This window comes from Rutilus rutilus, assembly GCF_951802725.1.
Source record: "Rutilus rutilus genome assembly, chromosome: 6".
Classification (NCBI taxonomy): domain Eukaryota; kingdom Metazoa; phylum Chordata; class Actinopteri; order Cypriniformes; family Leuciscidae; genus Rutilus; species Rutilus rutilus.
The window spans coordinates 28,505,719-28,528,764 of record NC_140214.1 but is presented as its reverse complement, the minus strand read 5'-3'; the positions used below and the strand labels follow the sequence as shown (position 1 = coordinate 28,528,764).

General features: G+C 37.1%; 1 protein-coding gene across 3 annotated transcripts; it reads right to left on the bottom strand.

Annotated features, from left to right (window-relative positions):
• Nucleotides 1-6: 6 nt before the first annotated feature.
• slc35a3b (solute carrier family 35 member A3b) lies at nt 7-22,206 on the bottom strand. Of its 3 annotated transcripts, XM_084411304.1 has the most exons (10): nt 22,007-22,141; nt 18,071-18,158; nt 9,557-9,735; nt 8,063-8,321; nt 7,655-7,809; nt 5,946-6,068; nt 5,232-5,406; nt 4,930-5,048; nt 4,687-4,820; nt 7-561 (listed from the first exon to the last, which is right to left on the bottom strand). In XM_084411304.1, the coding sequence occupies exons 4-10, from the start codon at nt 8,289-8,291 to the stop codon at nt 477-479; spliced, it is 1,020 nt and encodes a 339-aa protein (XP_084267430.1). In that variant the 5' UTR covers nt 8,292-8,321; nt 9,557-9,735; nt 18,071-18,158; nt 22,007-22,141; the 3' UTR covers nt 7-476. The 3 variants fall into 3 exon arrangements, with proteins under 3 accessions (XP_084267430.1, XP_084267428.1, XP_084267429.1); XM_084411302.1 differs by lacking the exon at nt 18,071-18,158 and having other exon boundaries at nt 5,232-5,409; nt 22,007-22,206; XM_084411303.1 differs by lacking the exon at nt 18,071-18,158 and having other exon boundaries at nt 22,007-22,206.
• Nucleotides 22,207-23,046: the final 840 nt, after the last annotated feature.

The window sequence follows — 23,046 nt, the reverse complement described above, 5'->3', positions numbered from 1 at the left end:
CCAGAAGACATTTTAAGAAACACCTTTTTATTGGCTTTAAGAAAATGCTATTTCTCAAATGATACATTCAAGTAAAACAATCCCGTCTTCAATATACCAGTGTATGGCACACAAAATAAATATGCAAACTGTAACGTGTGGAATTTGTGAAGCTCTGTCACAGAGATCATTATATGTAAACACATTTCAAATGAAGACCTTAAACATCCTCAGCTGAGTGTAACAATGTCTCATAGCTCTACATTTGTGGTTGTGTGTTGTTATGATGAAATGACATGGGACAGAGAGGACAATTCAAGTTCTGGATGGTTGTAATCTTAGGTTCACTTCTTTTTTTTTCTTTTTTTTTGCTACCTTGTAATAGCAGATAGCATAATAGCTTAAAATATCACTGGTCCTCTTGTCCTGAACTTCACCTGAAGCAGAGCATCTTAGCAGACGCTCCGGATGTCATTTATCACTTCCTGTCCAGTCTTCTATACTTTACTGGCCGCAGGTGTTCTCTCATACCCGTAGAGAAACGTAGCAACGATAACCAGCATCGCACCCAGGAAGAACACACTGCAAAAGAAAGAAGCTTTATTTTAGTTCGACACAGTGGGTCATTCCCGAGAAACAGTGCCATTTATGCCAGAACATTTCAAGACTTAACATTTTTTTATTTCATTTGAAAAGGTTACTGCTGAACTTTGAAGAAATCATATTTTCACATCTCAGGCCAAAGTTATCACCACAATCTTCAGATTATTTCAACCCTGTAACAGTACGTTTGTAATTCATACCTAAAACTCGAATCGATAACTGAATGAATTGCCTAACAAATCACATATTAGAACTGAAGAAATATGAATGTAATTATCTAGACTCAAGACCATTCCATTGTTTTTCTATATAAACCTGCACTAGGCAGATGCGCTCAAGTTAAAAGTCATTTGAAAAAGTCATATTTCATATGTTACAAACACAGCCTTCTTTCACCTCAGAAGCATCGCTAAGCAACAGAACATGTTATCTGTTTCTGAAAAGCTAATTCATGCATTCATGTCCTCTAGACTGGATTCTTGTAATGCATTACTAGGTGGTTGTCCTGCATCCTCAATAAACAAGCTACTTTTATTCCAAAGTGCAGCTGCTAGAGTTCTTACCAGGTCAAGAAAATATGATCATATATCCCCAATTTTGGTAGTTCCGTATCGATTATAAAGTATTGCTACTGACCTATAAGGCCCTAAAGGGTTCAGCTCCTGTGTATTTAACTGATCTCCTATCCTACTATCCATCACGCTCTGGACTTTTGGTAGTACCTAGAATATCCAAGTCCACTAAAGGAGGCTTTTCACATTTGGCTTTTAAATTCTGGAACAGCCTTCCTAATAATGTTTGGGGCTCAGACTTTAAATCTAGATTAAAAGACACATCTTGTACTCCAGTTAAATCAGATGAAATGCACGTGATTCTCTTTTGCTTGAATGTTATGAAAAGCAGATACGCTAATTACTTTCCATTTGCTTTTCTCTTTTCTACCTCGGGATGCCCATCCTGAGGTAACTAGAGATTACGCTAGCTCCAGCTTGGATCCAGTCTCATACGAAGATTTAGATGGCCCAACACCTGAAGAAAGAGCGCCAACTCCTGCCAGGACTTCAGATGGCGCCAACTCTGAATCAACATGCTCCACCGCCAAATTTTCTATATATTGTAATAACTGCTTGTAATAACTGCTTTAATGAGATCATTGCTTCTGCTTAAATCAATAAATTGTTTGCAAACTACATGAACTGTATTATATTAGAACAGATATGTTTGACCATTATGCTCAAGTAAAAAAAAAAAATACAGTGCTCAAGTTAAAAAGTTCATCTTTTAAAAAAACCCATCTCTGAACTTTTTTTTTTATTATTCCACTGCCCCGCGTCTTTTTAAATACAAAAGCATGTTCTGTGCAACTTAACAACTGAACTGCTTTTAACTTGAGCAGCACATTTATAGAATATCATGTTATGCACGACACGCAAGAAGTAAATGCAACGGTCAAACACATCATTCTAGCACATATCTAGCACATATCTACATACAAGCTTAGCAATGGAAAAGCTGAAGAGTGCAAAAATGCATTCCATTTAAAAACTCAAGATGCAAAGTGGTGGATTGAAAAAAAATGCAAGGTTCGGATACACGCTTTTTAAAAGTCGAACTTTTTAGAATGTCGTTTTTTTTAGGGGCCGTTCGAACACGTTTTTGCATGCCACTGACCACTGCGCTGCTTTTCCATGTAAACACTAGACAGATGAGTTTGACCGTTCTAAAAACGCAGTGTTGCAAATTAAAATCAAGTTTAACTTAAAAAAAAAAAAAGGTGTAGAAACTGCTGTACAAATTTAACTGTGTAAATTGCGAAATTTACTTTGGTAATACCATAGACAGTATATAAACTGGACACAGCGACCCCATAGACTTCAACGGAGAAAAGTGAAGCAAATTAGAAGCTCTCACTTCCTGATGGCTGAGCGTATTGCGCAGACTCAAACTGAGCTTGACGACGTAGATGTGACGTGAGCAACCCGTCTGTCTTCTAGTAGCTGTGCCAAGAGAAATCTGAATCATTCCCTTCCGAAACTTGCAGAGACGAAGAGTGTGAGTAGGAGGTGACCATGAGCTAGGAGCAGGAGCAACTTTTGCTAAGTATTCTGATTAATTATTTTGTCATTTTGCCTCCACGTCCCCCCGATTGCCCGCGAGCTTCTCCTCCTGTCCATACGGTAATACTGTGCGACAGAGAGTCGCGTGGTTATGACGCAATCATTAGCCTATTTTTACAAAAACTGCTTCTACGGGGCCATAACGTAAGATACAAGGTAATGGAGCCTTTTATATACATTGTTGTGTTTCTTTAGAAATAAATAATGGACAAATGGAGTCTTTAAACGCCTCAGATGTAAAGTTATTCGCTGTCAAAGTGACGCCAAAATGAATGGGTGTCAATGGAATGCTAACAGCAGGTGGGGGTCTGCTAATCAATGGCGGCCCCCTGGGGAAGCTTCAAATTTTTACGAAACATTGGCCCCCTGGGTAATACTTCTCCCTTGAACTTCTCCATCTTGTCAGTATTACTGTGATTAAAGGGGCTATATGTAGTTTTCAGCGGCCTCTAGCGGTGATGTTTCAGATTGCAACCAATAAGTTTACAAGCGTGTGCTCGTGCGCGCACTCTGGGTACCTGCCAGACTGAGACTCAACACACCAGAGAAAGCATCACACAACATGCTGGAAACTCAGGTAAACTCCCACTGCAACGTTACAATAATAGGCTACTTTTATCAGCTTGACGTTGAACTAATGCTCCATGCTCGTACCATAAGTATGGAACCCTAGCAACCGTGCCGAATTTTGCCACTGCAAGCACCACCTCACATTTTCTTCAGGAAATGTACATTCTAGGTTTGTCGATAAGGTTTCTCCATGATTCAAATGCACTGCCGATGTTGATCCGTGTTTTCGTCCGAAGTTGATCCGATTCAAGTCTGGCCTTGAGAGCTTCAGCAAAAACACTTTTTTTTGTTTTTTTTATCAATATGTGGAGTTTGTGTTGGAGTCTGTGTTGTGCTGGGAGCAGGTCGTTTCTTAGTGTTATGTCCATGTCCATGTCATAAGTTGCAGTGTTGAGTGCAAAGTCAGTAGAGGAGGCTAGAGGCTCGGGAGCGTGCATGCAGGTCACGTCACTGGATTTCGCCGGTAAATCCGACCCGGCACCTTCACATAAAAATAAGAATACTTGCTCTCCGAGGTAATAGCAAAACCTGCAAAGTGGATTATTTTAATGTGAGATTACAACCCCTTCACACACAGGCAATAAAAAAAGGATTCATTTTAGTAGAAAAACTACATATAGCACCTTTAACTCGTACATTTAAAGTGGGAAACTGGTGTAGTGTAGTGTTTCTCTGTAACAGTTGCATCACCCACAGATCCTGTTTCTGGCTAGAAGAGCATATTGTGTGTGTAATTATAGAAAGATTCTATCGCTGCTACAACGGGCAACACAATTTTCTGGAAAGTGGAGTTTATCTGGTCTGTTGAGGGTAAAAAAAAAGGGCATTATGAATATATCTTACCAATATAATGAATGCGCACAAATGTTTGATTTGTTTTCCTGCGGATTCATGTGTCTTTGACACCCCTGGTATAAAAGGACTGTTTGATGGCTTGTTCAAAGGAAATGTTAATGTGTTCTGGCATAATTTGAACATGTAAAATAGCACAAATGTAAATTGACAAATATGTCACTCTAGTCAGGACATGCATTTAACAAACAAAACTGTAGTAAAACAGTTCAAAATAAACACTTATGTGTGGATCTACACACACACACACACACAAATATATATATAAATAAATAACTAAATAAATAAATGCGAATTTAACCATCAAAACATTGCTCTGTTTGTTGGAGGATCTCAACCAGTTCAACACAACAACACTGACACACCCATTGGTGTGAGTTTAGGGTGGGATGATCTTTAAACACGTTCACACTAAGGTTAAATAAAGTCTTGTACACACAGTTTGGTTATTCACAGGAATATTCAATAGCTTCTGAATTAACCGGTAGTAAATCACGCGACACACATGGCAGTTTCCTTAGAAAGACCCAAATACAATCAATGAGTTTTGAAACAACTGTATTACCTAGTAGGGTCAAAATCCTCCAATAAGAAATAAGAGATGAGGGTGGAGAGAATGATTGAGATGGATGTGGCAAAGCCCTTCAGGATGTTATCTGCAAACTTAATCACAGCTGCAATGACCAAACCACCCAAAGCCTACAGAAGTATGTGGAGCAAATACAAAACACAGATAACAATGTGACATATAGGTCTGCATATGTGAGGACGTTTTCGTTTGTATTCTGAAGAGGAAGAGAAAATGTACCTGAAGAGCCACCACAGTCCACGTCACATTATTGTACCCTTGAAAGAGTCCATTCTCAAGCACTCTTTCTCCATCGTACGCAAACACTCCCAGAAGTCCAAAAATCAGTCCAAATACACCTGAGATGGGAGGGAACAAGTGTGATGAAAGAAATATGGATGGTGGCTCACAAACACACACACTTCCTGAAACCTGAAACAGAAACTCGTAAACAATGGCTACAAAAACTTGTTTTTGCTTCTTTTAAGGAATTAAATGGATTGTTGGGTGGTTTCTATCTATGTACATATATTTCCGCTGACCTAGCTGAATATTACGGACCCAGACACTCTGCTTGCTCTCTTTGAGGATCTTTTCAAAATACACGCCAGCAAATCCACTGGAGAAGCAGGCCACAAGCACCGCCAGCAGTCCCATCAGCTGAGAGCTGGCCGTCAGATCCTTCTGCTGGGCGAATGATGTGACTTCAGTCGGCCACTGCTGGTTCAGGTCAAACAGAAACAAAGAAAGAGTCTTTTATATACTGTATATAGGGGGATAAAGGGAACGTCAGGTAAAGGGGGTGCCAGTTCAGAGAAAAACAGTAAAAAAATATATAAAATAAATTAATTAATGAAAATGAAAAATACAATTAAATTCAAAATACATATAAAATGTATATACATATATATATGTATATGTATATAAACACACACATACATATATATATATATATATAGACTGGCTGTTCCATTGCTGCAAGTTTTGAAGAAAGGTGACCTGAGAAACAAATCACAAGACAACTATATCTGGTCACACTTTAGATTAGGGTCCTATTCTCACTTTTAACTAACTATTAACTACGGCTTTTGCCTCAATAAACTGCTAATTACTGCTTATTAATAGTTAGTAAGGTATTTGTTAAGTTTATAAGTATTAATAAGCAGCCAATATCCTAGAAATATGCCTGCTAATAAGCAACTAGTTAATAATAAGAAATTGACCCTAAAGTAAAGTGTTATACCCTATACCCTTACCTGGACAAGTGCAATGCCAGCCATCAGAATGACTAGTGAGAGCCACTGGTAAATGCCGAGTCTTTTGCCCAACATGGACACGGAGAACAGGGCTGTAGTGAGAATTTTCAGCTGATATGTAACCTGGAAAACCAATAGGAATGTAAATGAGATATAAAGACATATCACAAAAGTTTGGGGTCAGTAAGTCTTTTTTTTAAGAAATTAATACTTTTATTCAGCAATGATGCATTAAATTTTATCAAAGTGATATTACTGTTTGATCAAAGAAATATTACTCTTTTTACTGTATTTTTGCTCATGGGTTAGACTTCTTTCAAAAACATTCAAGAATGTTGAACATATACATACATAAACAAAAATCTCCTCCATTTGATTATTGATTGTTTGACTCCATTTTGAAGATGTAAATTAGAGGATTCTAGAAAATACAATGCAATATATCTAACATTTCAAATGTTAATTAGTAATATCAGATACATTTACTGGAAATAACATGTAGTTTGTATGACAACATGTTTATGGGTAATGAAATGTATTCAAAATGGCACACATATTTTTTAAAAAGTCTCAAGAACTAAAACTATTAAAAAAATTATGTTAATTGAAATAAAGCTAAAATATAGATATTAGTTGAAAAACTAAATGAAAACGAGAAACGTTGCCTTGGCAATAAAATAAAAAAAGTTGAAGTTGAAGCACTAACATTTTTAGCTATAAATAAATAATAATTGCTAACAATTAACAAAATTTAAATAATGAGTCAAAACATCATCAATCCTTCTTCCAAAATGTGTTTTTGTTTTACCCTGGTTCACTATGGTAAGCCTGTATGTGTTTGTATATTAGCCCTGTCGGGATGGTTTTCGTGGGAAATTGTGTACATTCGTCACTCGCCTGTTCATGTCTCGTCATATCTGTAAATAGAGAAACGTTTCTCCGGCTACTTTGACGTGTGTTTAGTGTAGAAGTGTCATAGGTTAGTTGTCACAACAAGTGAGAAAGGTTGACATGGAGCAGCTAAATCTCCAACTTCTGGGAATCATCCGTTTTAAACAAACGCCGAACAGATGAGAGTCTGCTGGCAAAAAGAGAACGCGACAGAGCTCGTAATAAAACAAGAATCAACATTGGCTTGGCTTTTTGGTAAGAGTAAGGTATTTTATTGACCCTCCACTTTTGTGAAGAGTGATATTCATCACTTTCATTCATCACTTTCATTCATTCATCACATTCGTCATGCAGAGCCAAAGCACAACCAAAACAATGTTCTTCCACAAAATGCAAGAAGCATTTTTTTTTTTTTTTTTTTTACACAGTGTACTTTTAATAAAACTAAAATAAAAACGGTAACACTTTAGTTTAGGGTCCAATTCTCACTATTGACTAGTTGCTTATTTACATGCATATAACTAGGATATTGGCTGTTTATTAGTACCTATAAATCACATATTAATGCCTAATTCTTCATGACCATATTCTACATCCTTAATATTCTTACCCAATACCTAAACTTAACAACTACCTTGCTAACTATTAATAAGCAGTAATTAGGAGTTCATTGAGGCAAAAGTCATAGTTAATAGTTAACAGTGAGAATTGAACCCTAAAGTAAAGTGACCATAAAAATGAATCTAAAAACCTAAACTAAACTTATGATCTGGAAGCTTTCAAAAAAAGGGCCTTCTTCTGGATAGATGCTTTCTCACCTGGTAGGTCGCTGCATCTAGATTAGACAAAGCCACATAGAGCAGGTTGTTCTGCAGGGTGTAGATGCCCGAGGGAATGGCCAACTTCAGCGTCAGCAGAGGCTTGTTGATTATTTCCTCCTTCAACACCCGATTCAGTGCACGAACACTGAAACCTAAGAGTCAAACATAGTCAAATACAAAACTCTCCTCCACTGCTCTGAGCTACTGTCAAGAATGAGGATTCCGTTTGAATCGGATTCAAAAGAAAACTGCTATCTAGAGATCTAATGACAGTTCGTTTCTGACTAATGAGAAACAGACAGCATGATTCAGGAAATAATTACATTGGTTACTTTTCGCACATTAAAATTCAGGTTTTGAGCTCACTGAAATGAAACATCACTATAGACAGATCAGAGAACTCACTTTGATCTCTGAAGACGAGCAGCAAGCATGCAACAATCTTAAGAACTTCAGCACACACTACGGCAGACGACGCCAGGTAGCGCGGACCTTCAGATTGCAGCGTTCGGGAATAACGCATTGTCAGCACCAAGGAGGTGGTCTGCAGTACCAGCACCCCCAGAGATACATACTTTAGTCGTGATGAGGTGGGCGACATGGACATACTGGAAGCATCCATTGATACAGACATGGGAGACAGGGATGAGTGTCACTGTTTAGTCTAACAGAGAGAGAGAGAGAGAGAGTCATCAAAGCTGATTTGAAATATAATCTTTTGTAACATTATAAATGTCTTTACTGTAACTTTTGATCAATTTAATGCATCCTTGCTGAATAAATGTATTAATTTATTTAATTTCTTAAAAAAAATAAATAATTCTTACTGACCCCAAACTTTTGAACGGTAGTGTATAATGTTACAAAAGCGTTCTATTTCAGATAAATGCTGTTCTTTTGAAATTTCTATTCATTAAAGAATCCTGAAAAACATTTGAACACAACTGTTTTCTACATTGATAATAACAAGAGATGTTTCAAAACCAGTAATATTGTGAAGTATTATTACATTAAATATAAATATAAATATAATTATTTAAAATAACTGTTCATGTGATGCAAAGCTGAATTTCCAGCATCATTACCCAACCTTCAGTGTCACATGATCCTTCAGAAATCATTCTAATATGATGGTTTGCTGCTCAAGAAACATATCTGTTTATTATTAATGTTGAAAACAGTTGTGCTGCTTCTGTGATGCAATTTTTTTAGGATGCTCTGATAAATAGAAAGTTCAAAAGAACTGAATTTATTTGAACTAGAACTCTGTTACTGTCTGTTACTTTTGATCCATTTAATGCATCCTCGTTGAATAAAAGTATTCATTTCTTACGAATTAAATCTTGCTCACCCTAAGCTTTTGAACAGTAGTGTACAGAATATATGACAATTGTAAATCTTTATCAAAATATAGAGGCAATTAGGTAACTGCCAAATAACAATGCCAATATGTTTGGTTATAATTTAAAAATATTATTTTAAAAAAGCACATGATGTATACAAATATATAAAGCGCATTTTTTATATTATTTCAGACAAATGCATTAATACAGAGTAAAGATTTGACATCACAACTCACCATAATGCATCACTAATGCATTTCTAAGTGTTCACATGCCTCCAAACCATTAAAGCATTAGACATTACTAAAAGATAATGGCCATGTTTGATTATTAACACCTCAAGGGACACCACACAAAAATCATGTAACTGTTTCATTTATCCTCTGATCCATGTCAGTGTGACATATTAAACTGAAATCTAGCTTTCACCTTGAGAAAAACGCTCATGCATATTCATGCAATACAGAATTAAATAAGTACTCATACATCATGCTTTGATAGTCCACATGTCTTTACAATACACCAACAGTTTCACAGATCAATAATCCTCACTCACCCCAATAAAAATCATCATAGCGGTGTCATTGCTGAGATGGTGAGAATTGTCCTGTCATTTCAAGCAGCTATATTTCAGAAGAGACAGTATCCTTTCACAGACAGCAAAGAAGCCAACGTGAGCCACTCCCACTTGACACACAGCCGGATGGAAGGAGGATGTCTTATGGTGTTGCAATCCTATATTTCCACAAAAGAACAGACTATTTACACAAGGCCAGCTTTTACAAGCACTATTATTGTGACAAATGAACAAGGTCATTGGAAAAAAAGAAGTGAAAGTTTTAAATTGATTGCTTCACATTGATGCAAATAAGACTAGGCAAACAGAAGGTTTGGGTGTGATTGAGAAAGCTGAGGTGAGGTAGGCTGACCAGTGCACACACACACACACACACACACACACACACACACACACACACACACACACACACACACACACACACCCACAGAGAGAGAGAGAGAGAGAGAGAGAGAGAGAGAGAGAGAGAGAGAGAGAGAGAGCAGAGCACACAGGCTGCCTTATTCAGAGATGAGGCTGTGCAGGGGGGGGGGGGGGGGGGGGGGGGGGGGGGGGGGTCAAACACACAATTCGGCTCTGTGTGCAGGACGACACGGCTCCAGCAACGGCACCATTGGAACCTAAAAAAAGTCCAGTCTGAGTACCTGCTTTTGATAGTGGGAAGTTTTACCTCAGTCTGAAAGATCACGTAACAACCTCCTTTCTGTTTAACCAGGTGTTGATTGAATGTACAAGTGCTGAGTTTATTTCGCCACATCAGCAAAACTATGGCTAATGTTAACTATGGTTAACATTGGTTAACTGTAAATCATAAATAAAGTATTTTACCTGATTTTCCTGTTGTTTACATCAACATTCTTAAAGGGTTAGTTCACCCACAAATTCTGTCAGTAATTACTCACCCTCATGTTGTTCCAACCCCGTAAGACTTTCGTTCATCTTCGGAACACAAGCGTAGTTCGTCTGTGTTGCTCGTTTCCACGTATCACACATGACCAGCGTCGGCCAACAGTGAGCCTACGTGGTGACGTGCAACACAGACGCGCTACGCTTAAACACTACGCAAAAAGACCCGAGGCCCAGAGAGAAGGAAATGAAAAGTGGAATAAAGTCGTTATTTTTGTTTGTTTTTGCGCACAAAAAGTATTCTCCTCGCTTTATAAACTTAAGATTGAGCCACTGTAGTCACTTGGACTATATTAACGATGTCTTTAATACATTTTCTGGGCCAGCAAGTTTCGGTTCCTTAGAAGCCTATGGAGGAGTTAGACAACTCTCAGATTTAATAAAAAATATCTTAATTTGTGTTCCGAAGATGAACGAAGGTCTTACGGGGTTGGAACAACATGAGGGTGAGTAATTACTGACAGAATTTTCATTTTTGGGTGAACTAACCCTTTAATTAAAAAATTAAAAATATATCTTAATTTGTGTTCTGAAGATGAACGAAAGTCTTACGGGGTTGGACAACATGAGGGTGAGAAATTACTGACAGAATTTTCATTTTTGTGTGAACTAACCCTTTAATGCATGATCTTAATGATAATGATCTCAATGCAAATTTGCCAAACATGCTCAGACAAAGTAGATATGATGATAGTGTCATTAGAAAGTCCTGATAAGTTGTCACAAGGACTTTTTTTTTTTTGGTTGGTTATTATCCAAAATCAAATTCCAAAGATCATATTTTGAATGCGACTACTGGGGCATGTTGTCACAAAATTAAATGTGGGTTAGTCTGGTTTATTTGTTTTTAATAATGACTGTTTTCTAAAATGACTTTTAATGTTGATCATTTAATTTCTGGTGAAAGACAAACACTGCCATTCAAAAGTTTGGGATTGGTAAGATTTTAAATGTTTTTAAAAGAAGTATCTTATGCTCACCAAGGCTGCATTTATTTGATTTAAAAAAAAAAAAAAAAAAAACAGTAACATTGTGATTATTATGACAATTTAAAATTCTATTTTAATATATTTTTAAATGTAATTTATTCCTGTGATGCAAACCTAAATTTTCAGCATCATTACTCCAGTCTTCGTCACATGATCCTTCAGAAATCATTCTAATATGATGATTTGCTGCTCAAGAAACATTTCATATCAATGTTGAAAACAGTTATGTACAATTTTTTTATGAATATAAAGTTATATTTCATTTATTTGAAATAGCATCATATGAACGCTTAAAGTGCATATCGGATGCACATAAAAGGTCATTTCTGCATATAAAGAGCACGCAAAATGAAAGCATGAACTCATGCTATAGATACGCAGTACCAGGAGATTCACAGACAAGCTGTTTTAACTGAATGCAACTTGCACTGACATGTCTAAAAATATGTCAGTGCCACTGTTTTGTCTCAAGATGCACACCAGTAACGTTTTAATGTTAATGTAAAGGTAATTACACATTTAACAATCTGTTTAAGATCTGCTGATTCTACGTCCTGACATCACATGAAAACTAAAGGGATATAAATGTGTATTAGCCATTTAAGGTAAAGATGATAACATCAGATGAAGGATTATGTTAAGCGAATGTTCTAGGAGGTTTCTGCTAGCTCCTGATCTTTGTATTGGTAGTTAAACAAGCATAGTACTTGGCTTTTGGTGCCCCTGCCCTGGTCTTTGAAACTGTTTATGATCATAATTACCTGAGGTGTGGACTTCTCTTCATCTCTGTGAGGTATCTGCATGTTACAATTATTCTGATTGGATTGGGCCTGCCCAATCGGTCCAACGATAGTTTCCAATAAGCGAGTGAAGGTTTACTGTTTGTTACTGTCTTTTCAGCATGCTGGCAAAGTAATTTAATTCCAATTAAACTTTTATCTGACTCCATTTTATCACGACCACGAATTTAGGTTGGAATGCCAATTGGTTATTGGTCATTTATACAATAGTTTAGCAGCACATTTGATTATCCTATTTAACGTTTTACTCTTATTATCCTCGTTCACTCGGGTGCCAAAGTCGCACAGGGTCCTCGCACCAGCCGTAAATTTTATGCGGGCCCACGATCACAAACTCGCCAGTCTGATCGATAACCAGAGGTTATGGCTAAAGCAGTTCAACAAAGCAGCCACTTGCTATTGTTAAAAAGTACCCATGTGGCAGTCGCCTATATAACAACTTAGTTAAAACCCAAACAATAACCAGAGGTTATGGCTAGTACATTAAGAAAATGACCCTCCAACGCTTGCTATTACCTCAATAGTATTTTTATCTAGCCCCCTATAGTAATGCGACTGCATAACAACTTAGTTAAAGTCAAGCAGTTAGTCAGGAATCTAGAATCTCACCAGATGTGCCCCATGCTCCATCTAACCTGAGATCTAGTATGTACTTCACCCTGGCCCCAGCTTTGCGGTAACCATGGATACAACGCAATCTACTAAAGTTAATAATTTCAGGGTAAGTCAGAATAAATCCAAATGTAACAATTTATCATGTCAGGTAAATGTATCATGCCAGTTACATAATCAGTTCAAAGAAAGGCAAAGTTGCCCTCTCTTCCAGTTCTTCCAGTCATACAGGGCTCATGAAGCTTCAAAGTCTGGGCTAATAACTTTTTAATTACATCTTTTGCATACTTTAAGTTTGTGACCTGAGGGCTTTGCCTTTATGTTTAATGACTGCCTCCATAAAATGTGTATAAAACTACAATGGGTATAGAGTTTCCTTAGTTGGACTTGATGACTGCAGCGACCACGTTCTCAATAAAGAATTCTGCTCAGATACATCCAAGTCTCCTGGTCTTCACTTTTGAGTTTCCTAAATAGCTACAAGTATTATGTGGTTAAATGTCAAAATACCTCAAATATCATACACTAGAGCTGTGTGGGGTAGGGGAAAATTGAGCGCGACCTGCTGTGACGTCACAATCATGTTGCATTGTGGTCTATGGGTCTGCCTGAAGTGTACATGTTGAGTAGACTCGCTCCTTCAATCAAAATCGAGGTGTTGATGATGGTCTGTCCAAATAAACTTCCTTTGCCCACTTGACAAGAGTTGAACATAGTTTAAAATGGTTGTGGGGATTCCCCTGAGGGGAAGTGCTTAGTTCACTTGAGTGGAGAAAAGGAGAAAAAATAATATCAATGATCTTCTTTCTCAATTCTCCACTTTTTGTGGCATGTTTGTGGCTGCCAAGTTTCAGCTATAGACCATTTCAATGGCTATTTGTAGATGTAAGGAAGTGACGTGTTTGGCCCTCAGACGTTTCCGGTTAGTTAGCGCGCACATTCGAAACAACAGCGGGAGGCGCTTTATTTACGGCAATTGTGCGATAATTTTCTTATTCATGCGAATAAAACATGTCAAAATGAAAATTAAGAGCATGTTGTTCGGTGGTGGGATGTTCTCTCAGGCCCGGAACTAACTTGCTCTCGGAAATCAAAGTGTTTAGATTTCCGAAAACCAAAAAAACAACGTGACGCCTGGATTGCTGCAGTGAAGAGAGAAAGCTGGCACACTGCACGATTATGACAAAAATCATAATTGCCGATTATTCCCTTGAAATTGTAATTGCGATTATCACAATTTACATTGAATATATATAGCCATATTATTATACATGTTTACTTAAAAATTGTGAACACACCCTTTACTTAACATACACATAAATTGTAAGAGTATGACTAGTAAAGACTACTAAGAAATAAACATTAGGCCTATGCTAAATAGCAGTCCCAAACTAGCTTTTGTTAATACAATGTTGGTAGAGCCACCACAGTCATTTAAAAATATAAAAAATAACACAAAGTGAAATTAAAGTGGCATTTTGGGGTTAATATTGAAACGACAGTTACCATGGAGAATACACAATACTAACAAGAACTGTTAATGAAACATGAATACTGCTCCTGGTGAATAGAATGAAAATCATCCCTGCATGCAAATCCTTCTCAGCTAACACACGACATACCAGTAACGTGATTTATTGGTATTTTATTTCGTGACTTACTAATTTACAATGTAACAACGTTCCATGCTCGTAGTTTCCTTTGCACTTTATACACAGCGCGCGCCGCCGCATTTGAGCGTTCAATTGAAGAGTGCGCGCTACGAACACAGTAGCCTATAACGGTTGACAAAACAGGAAAGTCCGTTTTTCTGAGGTGAAAGACTTTTTATTTCAGCGTACGTCACTGCCTGGTAGTTCATATTGTGCTGGGTTTTCTGAAGTATTGTGATTCGCCTCTCATAACATAACATGCTCTAAATGCACGCAGAGTGTTTTTTTTTTTTTTTTTTATAATCGTGGCTTTGAACGATTACGTAATCGTGGCATCCATAATCGTAATCGCGATTAGAAATTCATTTTATAAGTAAACAACATTTTTGTCACTAAATTATTTGTGTTTCTATACATTCACTAGTTAAGTATGATGAATAATTATTTGAGCTAGCAGTGTGGCTTTCCGTCATTGTTTTCATATGTAGATAGCATGATAGCTACATTAGCGTTTTGATACGTTTGCAGTGAATAAGACAGATTTCTATTTTCGTTTAATTTCTAAATGTTCTGTGGGCTGTAATTAGGAAAGTAGCCATAGGCCTACATTAGTTGTCTAGCTATCTATTCAGCTGACAGATGCAGTGTATAACACTTTACAATAATGTTTTATTGTGTAACATTAGCTAACTGCATTAGCCTATTTCACAAAAGCTAACGATAAACAACATTTTTCATCACTTATTAAGCTTGTTAAATGTTAATTCCGACATGCACTAATGCATTAAACATTAACAGTATGTTAACAGTAACATACTCAACATAACAGTATCAACCAGTGATGTGTGAAAGCTATAACCTATCCCAATAATGTTTACTTAATACTGCTTGGAGTCCGAGAACACTGAGTCCTCCAACACCTATACTTAGTTTTAATGAAACTGAGACTTGGCCTCACTCATAAAGATCTTGCCTTCCGGTTTCATTGCAGTTGTGCAACAATCTCTGCAATATTTCATGACTGGTTGGCCGTAATGACATAGCGTTTCAGCTCTCTAATTCATTGGCCTTCTAGGGAAGATATAAAAAATAATCTCCCTGCCCTGTTCAAAAGCCCCCCATTCAATTCAGTGAGAGGTGTATCATAGACTGCAGCAAGATTTTTATTGACCGACCAACATCACTCAGTGCAAGAACAATGACATACTCCACAACAGTGCCACAACACCATCAAATTCCTGGTTAGCATCAGTCCAACAGGATCAATCACATTCCTTTCCAAGTCTTGGGGTGGAAGAGCCAGTGACAAAACAATCACAAAATTATCTGGTTTAATTGATCTTTTGGAAGAGGGAGACATTGTCAAGGCTGACAGAGGGTTCAGTTTCCCTGAGTATTTTGCTGAGAAAGGAGTCCAGCTACTCATCAAAAAACACAGTGGCAACTGTAGATACAATTCTATTGGTTTGTTCTGCATGATCTAATTTGGAAGTCATTAATTTGGTTAAAAAAATATTTTTTCCTACCTATCTACAGTTATCAAACAATTGTTTGTTAATGAGAAAATTTGTTGTCCTGCAATTGACTGTTCGTATTTCACAACAAAATTATAAATTTTAACAAATTACTTAGAAGGATGTGTATGATTTCACATTTATTTGGATTATGGTGAATACACTGAACAAAACCATTGCTCACAAGGGTGCCTTTTTAAGCCTACACACTTCAGATGAAACACTTTGTGACAGACAGAGCACTGTGTGACATGTTTTAGGCCTACTTTTACACAAACAGGAAGTCTCTGCAATCAGATTGTTTCCTCAGTTTGTGTGTGCAAATTTCTGTGAGAATGTGCTGTCTGTAGAAGAGGTCCAGTTTTGTTCTGATCTGAGCCCAGTACTCTTCAGAGAACTCTACATTCTGAACGCTCTGTTGTCCAAATGACCAAGTAAGATGATTTGAGTTCACACACTGCCATTTGCCCCTGAACTTGTGCATAGTATGCATGGTTCTGTTTAAGCTCAAAGTTTTTCCCCAGACAGAAATCTTTGCTCTTGATAGCATCAGTTATGGACATATTTGCATACTTTAAGGTGGCATTTTATTTCAAGTGTAGCACTTGCAATGAACTATTCCATCTGGGCTGGCTCCTAAATGAGGAAACTTTGGATTTACTACCAACCCTATTTCTATTCCTACAACCCTACTTGAAATGGTCTATAAGCACACAACATCCGGTTTGTGAAGCTTGCTCGCTCTCATTGGCTATCGCGGGTATCATGTCAGAGGCAGCCCGATCAAGAGACGTAAACATCAAACATGTTTGATATTTAGGGTTGCCAACTGTCCCGTATTAGCCGGGACGTCCCATATATTGGGCCTAAATGATTTGTCCCGTACGTGACCTCCCTTCACATGCTGCGTCTTTTGCGTGCTCAAGTTTGTTATTTTAAAGTTTCCTAATGTTGTTTTGGAGTCTCCTACAACAGGTTTACATGCATAAAAGGTCAAAAAACTGTATAATTTCCTCATAATATAGCCTACATTTGCACATCACCACATTTTCAATGATTCTCAAACGACTCGTCAGATGAATCAATCTCTCTAAATCCCACCTTTCCGTGAGCTACTCTGCTCTGATTGGCCAGACAGCTCAGTCTGTTGTGATTGGTTTACCGCGTACAGCGCGCGTCGAAAACAAAAACGGCCATCGCCATAACAACGTCAGCTGTCCTGAGGCTTCCTACACTGTAAACTAAAGACAGTAACGAACAATGACGTTGATTTTACCATATCAATGCGAGCGCGAGTCCTACGATGAAAGTTATTCTAGTTAATTCAACCCGAACCTCCATCGCAAGGAAAACTCGAGCTAGACGTTTCTCAGTGATACACTACTCAGTTTGAGGTACATTATGAGATGTTGCAACTGTAATTCCTCACCATCAGCATTAACAAGTGCATGTCCATCAGCGAACCGATTATTTTACTTGTACTCATTTATTTACAGAGTATTTTTGTAATATATTGCGGTGAACACGTGGAAACTGTATCAATAACAGTGCATGTGTGCAATGTATACATTAGCCAAGCTCTAGCGTGAATGACTGATGTGAATGACTGATGTAACATAAACGTTGGTAAAACAAATCTTGCTCCATGCTTAATCTTTCCTCAAAGTAGTGAGAATGACAGACAATCTGCATTAATAGACACAGTCATAGGTAATAGTGGCCCACAAACTGATTAGCAGAAGTATTTAAGTAAGACAGTGATTACGTGAGTTAGCCAGTTAGCAGGTGACCTACACAATATAAAACTCAAAACTAAGTATTTTGAACACCACCTTTCAAGAGCAAGTGGTTTGCGAATCTTGCATTGAACTCTGGGATTTGAGAAGCAGTCGTCAGTGAAATAAAGGGAACACAGCAAAAGTTTAGGATTATACTGCTGTGAAATCATGGTAAAGATGAAATTTTAACCACTGATTCTTCACATGCTCGTCCTTGGGCAGTGAAAAAAAACTGGCTTTACCTTCACATTGTAGAGCACAGCTTCTTCTCGACATGATGCTATCCAGTATTCATAGCTGCAAGTTTGAGGTTCAGGTTTTCCCTGGTGTCTGCGCGCACAATAAGTGGGAGGGTAATATGCCAGTTTCGTCTTGACATCACAACCAAACGACTTATGACTCGTTTGAAAAACAATTCACTTAATTGACTCAGAGTCGACTCTTACTTTTGAAAGACAATAACTTTATATACGGTGCACTTTCAGATTTAAAACTTTTTGCAGGATGTTTTCATTCACTTAGAGCTATAATACACACTGCATGAAAGGTCATTTTCAAAAATCCATAATAGGGGCCCTTTAAATGTAGACATGCTACCCGTCTGTCTTCTAGTAGCTGTGCCAAGAGAAATTTGAATCATTCCCTTCCGAAACTTGCAGAGACGGAGAGTGTGAGTAGAGGAGGAGAAACTTTTGCTAAGTATTCTGATTAATTATTTTGTCATTTTGCCTCCACGTCCCCCCGATTGCCCCCGAGCTTCTCCTCCTGTCCATACGGTAATCTCTCTACTGTGCGACAGAGAGTGGCGTGGTTATGATGCAATAGCCTATTTTTACAAAAACTGCTTCTATGTTTACTGTTTTCATAACGTAAGATACAAGGTAATGGAGCCTTTTATACATTTTCGTGTTTCTTTGGAAATAAATAATGGACAAATGGAGTCTTTAAGCGCCTCAGATGTAAAGTTATTCGCTGTCAAAGTGACGCCAAAATGAATGGGAGTCAATGGAATGCTAACAGCAGGTGATGGTCTGCTAATCAATGGCGGCCCGGGGAAGCTTCAGTTTTTTCTGAAAGATTACCCCCTTGGTTTACTTTTTTTACAGGCTGCAGCGAGATGAAAAAATCTCAACTTTTCAGAATGCCTCAAGCAGGTCATGTGACATCGAACCAACCGATCAGGTTTGGTCTTTCCGTAACAACATTGAAAGCTCAGCTAAGACGAACAGCTGATCATAGCTGTACAGAGAGGTTTTTTTTATTGCTCATCTTCATAAATATATCTAGCAGTAGAGCTAATGCAAGGGCTTGAAATCCATTTATCCTTTGCTGAAACAGCTTCATCATCATGGAGAACGCGGCTCTGCTTAGCAACGGCACCACGAGAGCGTTTAGTTTGTCGGTTTAGCCTAATTTGTTCGGCAAACTAGCTGTAACGTTATGCGAGTAAAATGCGGCAGGAACATCTGTTTGTGTAGCCTAGGCTACACATATTTTGAGTGTCCCTAAGACGCTCTATTTTCCTTTTCTGAAGTTGGCCATTGATATTTACGATTTGGGATCGCACCGGCTCCGACGCGATCGAGAGCAATCAATCGTAATGACACCACACAATTGAGGATTTTTTGGACAAAAAGTCAGTTGGGACATTCTACCAGAAACGTACATTATCTGTCCTTGAATTGTTACAGTGAATAAAAAAGTATTTCATCCAAAAATTTCTAAAACTGGCTCATAGTTGATTTCTGTGAGTTGTTCTGTAAAGGAATATGACATTCATTAGGTTCTCAGATATTTTTTTCTTTATTAAAAACACTTTTGAAAATTACAAATCCTGTCAATGTCCTTGTCCCCAGCCAAATTGGAGCTACAGCTTTCATAGTTTTGTTATGCTACAAACTGTTATTTAGAAAAAAAAAACTCATCAATAACAAGTTTAAGCTGTTATCATTCACATCAACTGATCAAAAACATAAAATTATATATAAATTCTACAAATAAATTCTATTTTACAACTGTCCCCATGTTTTGGTCAGTCCTGTCACGTTTACATAAAACTCTACATAAAATGTGTGAAATACACCTTTAAGGGCAGGGTTCACCAATCTCGGTCCTGGAGGGCCGGTGTCCTGCAGAGTTTAGCTCCAACCCCAATTAAACACACCTGAACCAGCTAATCAAGGTCTCACTAAGCATACTAGAAACTTTCAAACAGGTGTGTTGGAGCTGGTTGGAGCTAAACTCTGCAGGGACAGCGGCCCTCCAGGACCGAGATTGGTGAACCCTGTTTAAGGGTATCACTCAGAGGAAGTGACATCATTTGACCCAGGTGAAGCTTACATTGATTAAGGCTGAATTGTTTCATTGAATTGTATGATTTTAAGCTTGTTTTTGTATGTTTTTTTTTAGGAAGACGAGCTAAAGGGTCAGGCCCTGTCACGGTTAAACATTCCAGAAAATAATGAAAATGTTTTAAATCCAAAACATGTCTAAAAAGGTTATTGAAATTCCCTGCTTGCATGTTAACAGTTTTTATGCTAGCATGCTGAGTAATGGCAGTTTACAATGGCCAACCGTCAGGCCCTGTCACATCAGGCCCTGTCACATTCCTGTGTGACACGGCCTTACAAATGAATGTTATTGTTCTTTTTTATTACATTTATTGCATATGTTATGTATTTAACGCATGCAATAGTAAAATGAAGGCCAAGGTGCTTGATTTTTATACAGCTGTGGCCATGGAAGTGATTTAAACACCTAAATTCAATTATTTGGAGGGCTGTCCCAATACTTTTGGCAATATTATGTATGTCCTTGGCTGAATTTTACCATAGTCTAATATTACTTTAACATTAAAATTATAATAATAATTTAAAAAAGAAATGCCAATCAAAACTTAAATAAAGAACACAAAACATAACTTTTTCTGCATCATCAAAATCCATAAAGTCAGTCCTGTCACAGTACCGTCAGTCCTGTCACGCCATGGTCAGTCCTGTCACACAGGAAATTATGATAAAAGTGTACTATTTGAGGAAATATTAATTAATTAATCTCTTTAACTGTGTAGATGAAGGTGGGGGTATATATCCACTACTATGTTTTTATAAAAATCTCCTATGTAAAGGTAGTTATTTTACAACTATATGAGTGCCTGCGGGTATTCTGTGATTTTGTGTACTGCAGTTGACCGAAAAGTTACTTATATTTCTTAAAGGAATTATAAAACCATGTTAGATACAATCAGGGACATGTGATCAATAAGAAAATGCTATCTGTATCAAAGAAATTCATTCGGAAACCATTCTAACATATACAAATTTGTCTGTGACAGGGCCTGACATTTTAGGGGTGAAATGCGTATAAAAATGTATTTTATTTAATCATAAAAACATGCTGAGATGGGATGATATGTGTTTCTCATAGTTTAACATGTCCTCCATATGTCTCAACGTTCAGATTTAAGAAAAATATATTTTTTTCCCCAAGATTTTTTAAAGTGGAAATGTACGTTTCTGGTAGAATGTCCCAGTTACACGGTTGCAAATCGGACTTAAAATCATCAAGTGTGCGGCCAGACTAAGTTTTCGGATGCAGCAACGACTTCTTTGGTCTGCCCGATCACTTTTAGAGCAAAAAATGTCAAGTGAAGTGAAGTTAGATTGACTTCCCATGGCACTTTGAAGAAGAGAATTCTGTCAAACTGATAAGGTTCCAGCCAGGTGCTTAAATAATATAAAATATAAACAAGTAATGGTTATTACTTCATTGCAGTTGTAATATATTTGAATAACATGAGGAGACGGTCGTAATCTGGTGAACCTTTACTGAACAAGGCAACATAGTCCGTACATCTAGCTCGGCCAAAACCCAGAAACACTCTGGCAAAAAAAAAACATAACGTTAACGTTATTCCCCCAGAACAGAAACGCCCTCCCCAGGCTTTTAGCCTCTTAAAGGGACCTCACTATTGCAATAGTCAGTCAATTCATTACACAGCAGTTATGAACCAACCTTCATGTGTGGATGATACCACAAAATACCATTTTGAAAAAATAAACAAACAAACAATCAAATGAAATTTCTCACGAGGTAGCGTGACGGCACCCCGCCAAAACGGTTGACAGGGAACACCTCATTAAAGCAAAAAGGTGTAAAGATGTGTTTAGCTACTATACCTGTTGGTCTCACATAAGTGCAGCTCAGATGTGTTGTGCTGAGTGAACGAACGGCACAGGTGTGCAGTGAAGCCCCGAATGATGCATCTGATTCATTTGAAATTAAAACGATTACTTCCTCAACCACACTTTCAGCCCAAGTGAAACTATGTTTGACACTCATGTTTCTGTCGTGACTCGTGACTCGTGTCAGTTTCCCTGAAACTTTTCAAATGAAGATGGGAATTTGCTTACAGTGACATCTAACGATAAGTTTCCTTGTATGCAATTTTTTTTTTCTGGAGCAAAAATGATATTTTTCATAATGAAATTGATGTTGAGAGGTTTTGATACAGGCTATTTTTAAATGAGGGACAAAGGGATTTCACATCAGCAGAATACATTCGGAAATGAGGTTTTGTGGCTTTGTGAAGATGAATTTTACCCAGAACCAGAAGACAAAGCAACAGGCTATAATAAAAATTCATCATAATTTGAAAGAAAGATCATAGTTTCTGTAATTGGCACTAATTTGTTTAAACAAAACAGCACGATCATTCCAAAAAGACAGGTATCTGTAAAAAAATAATAAAAAAATAATAATTATATATATATATATATATATATATATATATATATATATATATATATATATATATATATATATATATATATATATATATATATATATATATATATATATTGTTGTAGGCTAATATTGTTGAGTAATTTTACTTCGGATGAGACATCTGTAAGCAGAAATAAAAATGTTATATTATATAAATTATATAGCCTACATGCAACTTGTTTTGGTAGGATTTAAAAAAAATTGTTATTTGATTATTTGTATGTATTTTTATTTAAAGCACTTTGAATTAAAATTGTGTATAAAATGTGCTATATAGAAATTAACTTGCGTGACTAAAAATGACTTAGGCCTACAGCTTTTATGACCTTTTTTATAATGTCCGTTATTGTTTGTTGCTTAATTTAATAAATACAAAAGTCAAAAGAAATTAAACTTTTTTGTTATTCTGCATTAGGATTTTAGGTTAAAATTT

What these genes read in the sequence shown, in the direction of transcription:
- slc35a3b (XM_084411302.1), bottom strand. Translation starts at nt 8,291, where the DNA reads ATGTCTGTATCAATGGATGCTTCCAGTATGTCCATGTCGCCCACCTCA. An exon ending in GCTCGTCTTCAGAGATCAAA is followed by an intron (nt 7,810 to 8,062) that starts GTGAGTTCTCTG and finishes TTTGACTCTTAG; the next exon opens with GTTTCAGTGTTCGTGCACTG. An exon ending in GGACTGTGGTGGCTCTTCAG is followed by an intron (nt 4,821 to 4,929) that starts GTACATTTTCTC and finishes ATACTTCTGTAG; the next exon opens with GCTTTGGGTGGTTTGGTCAT.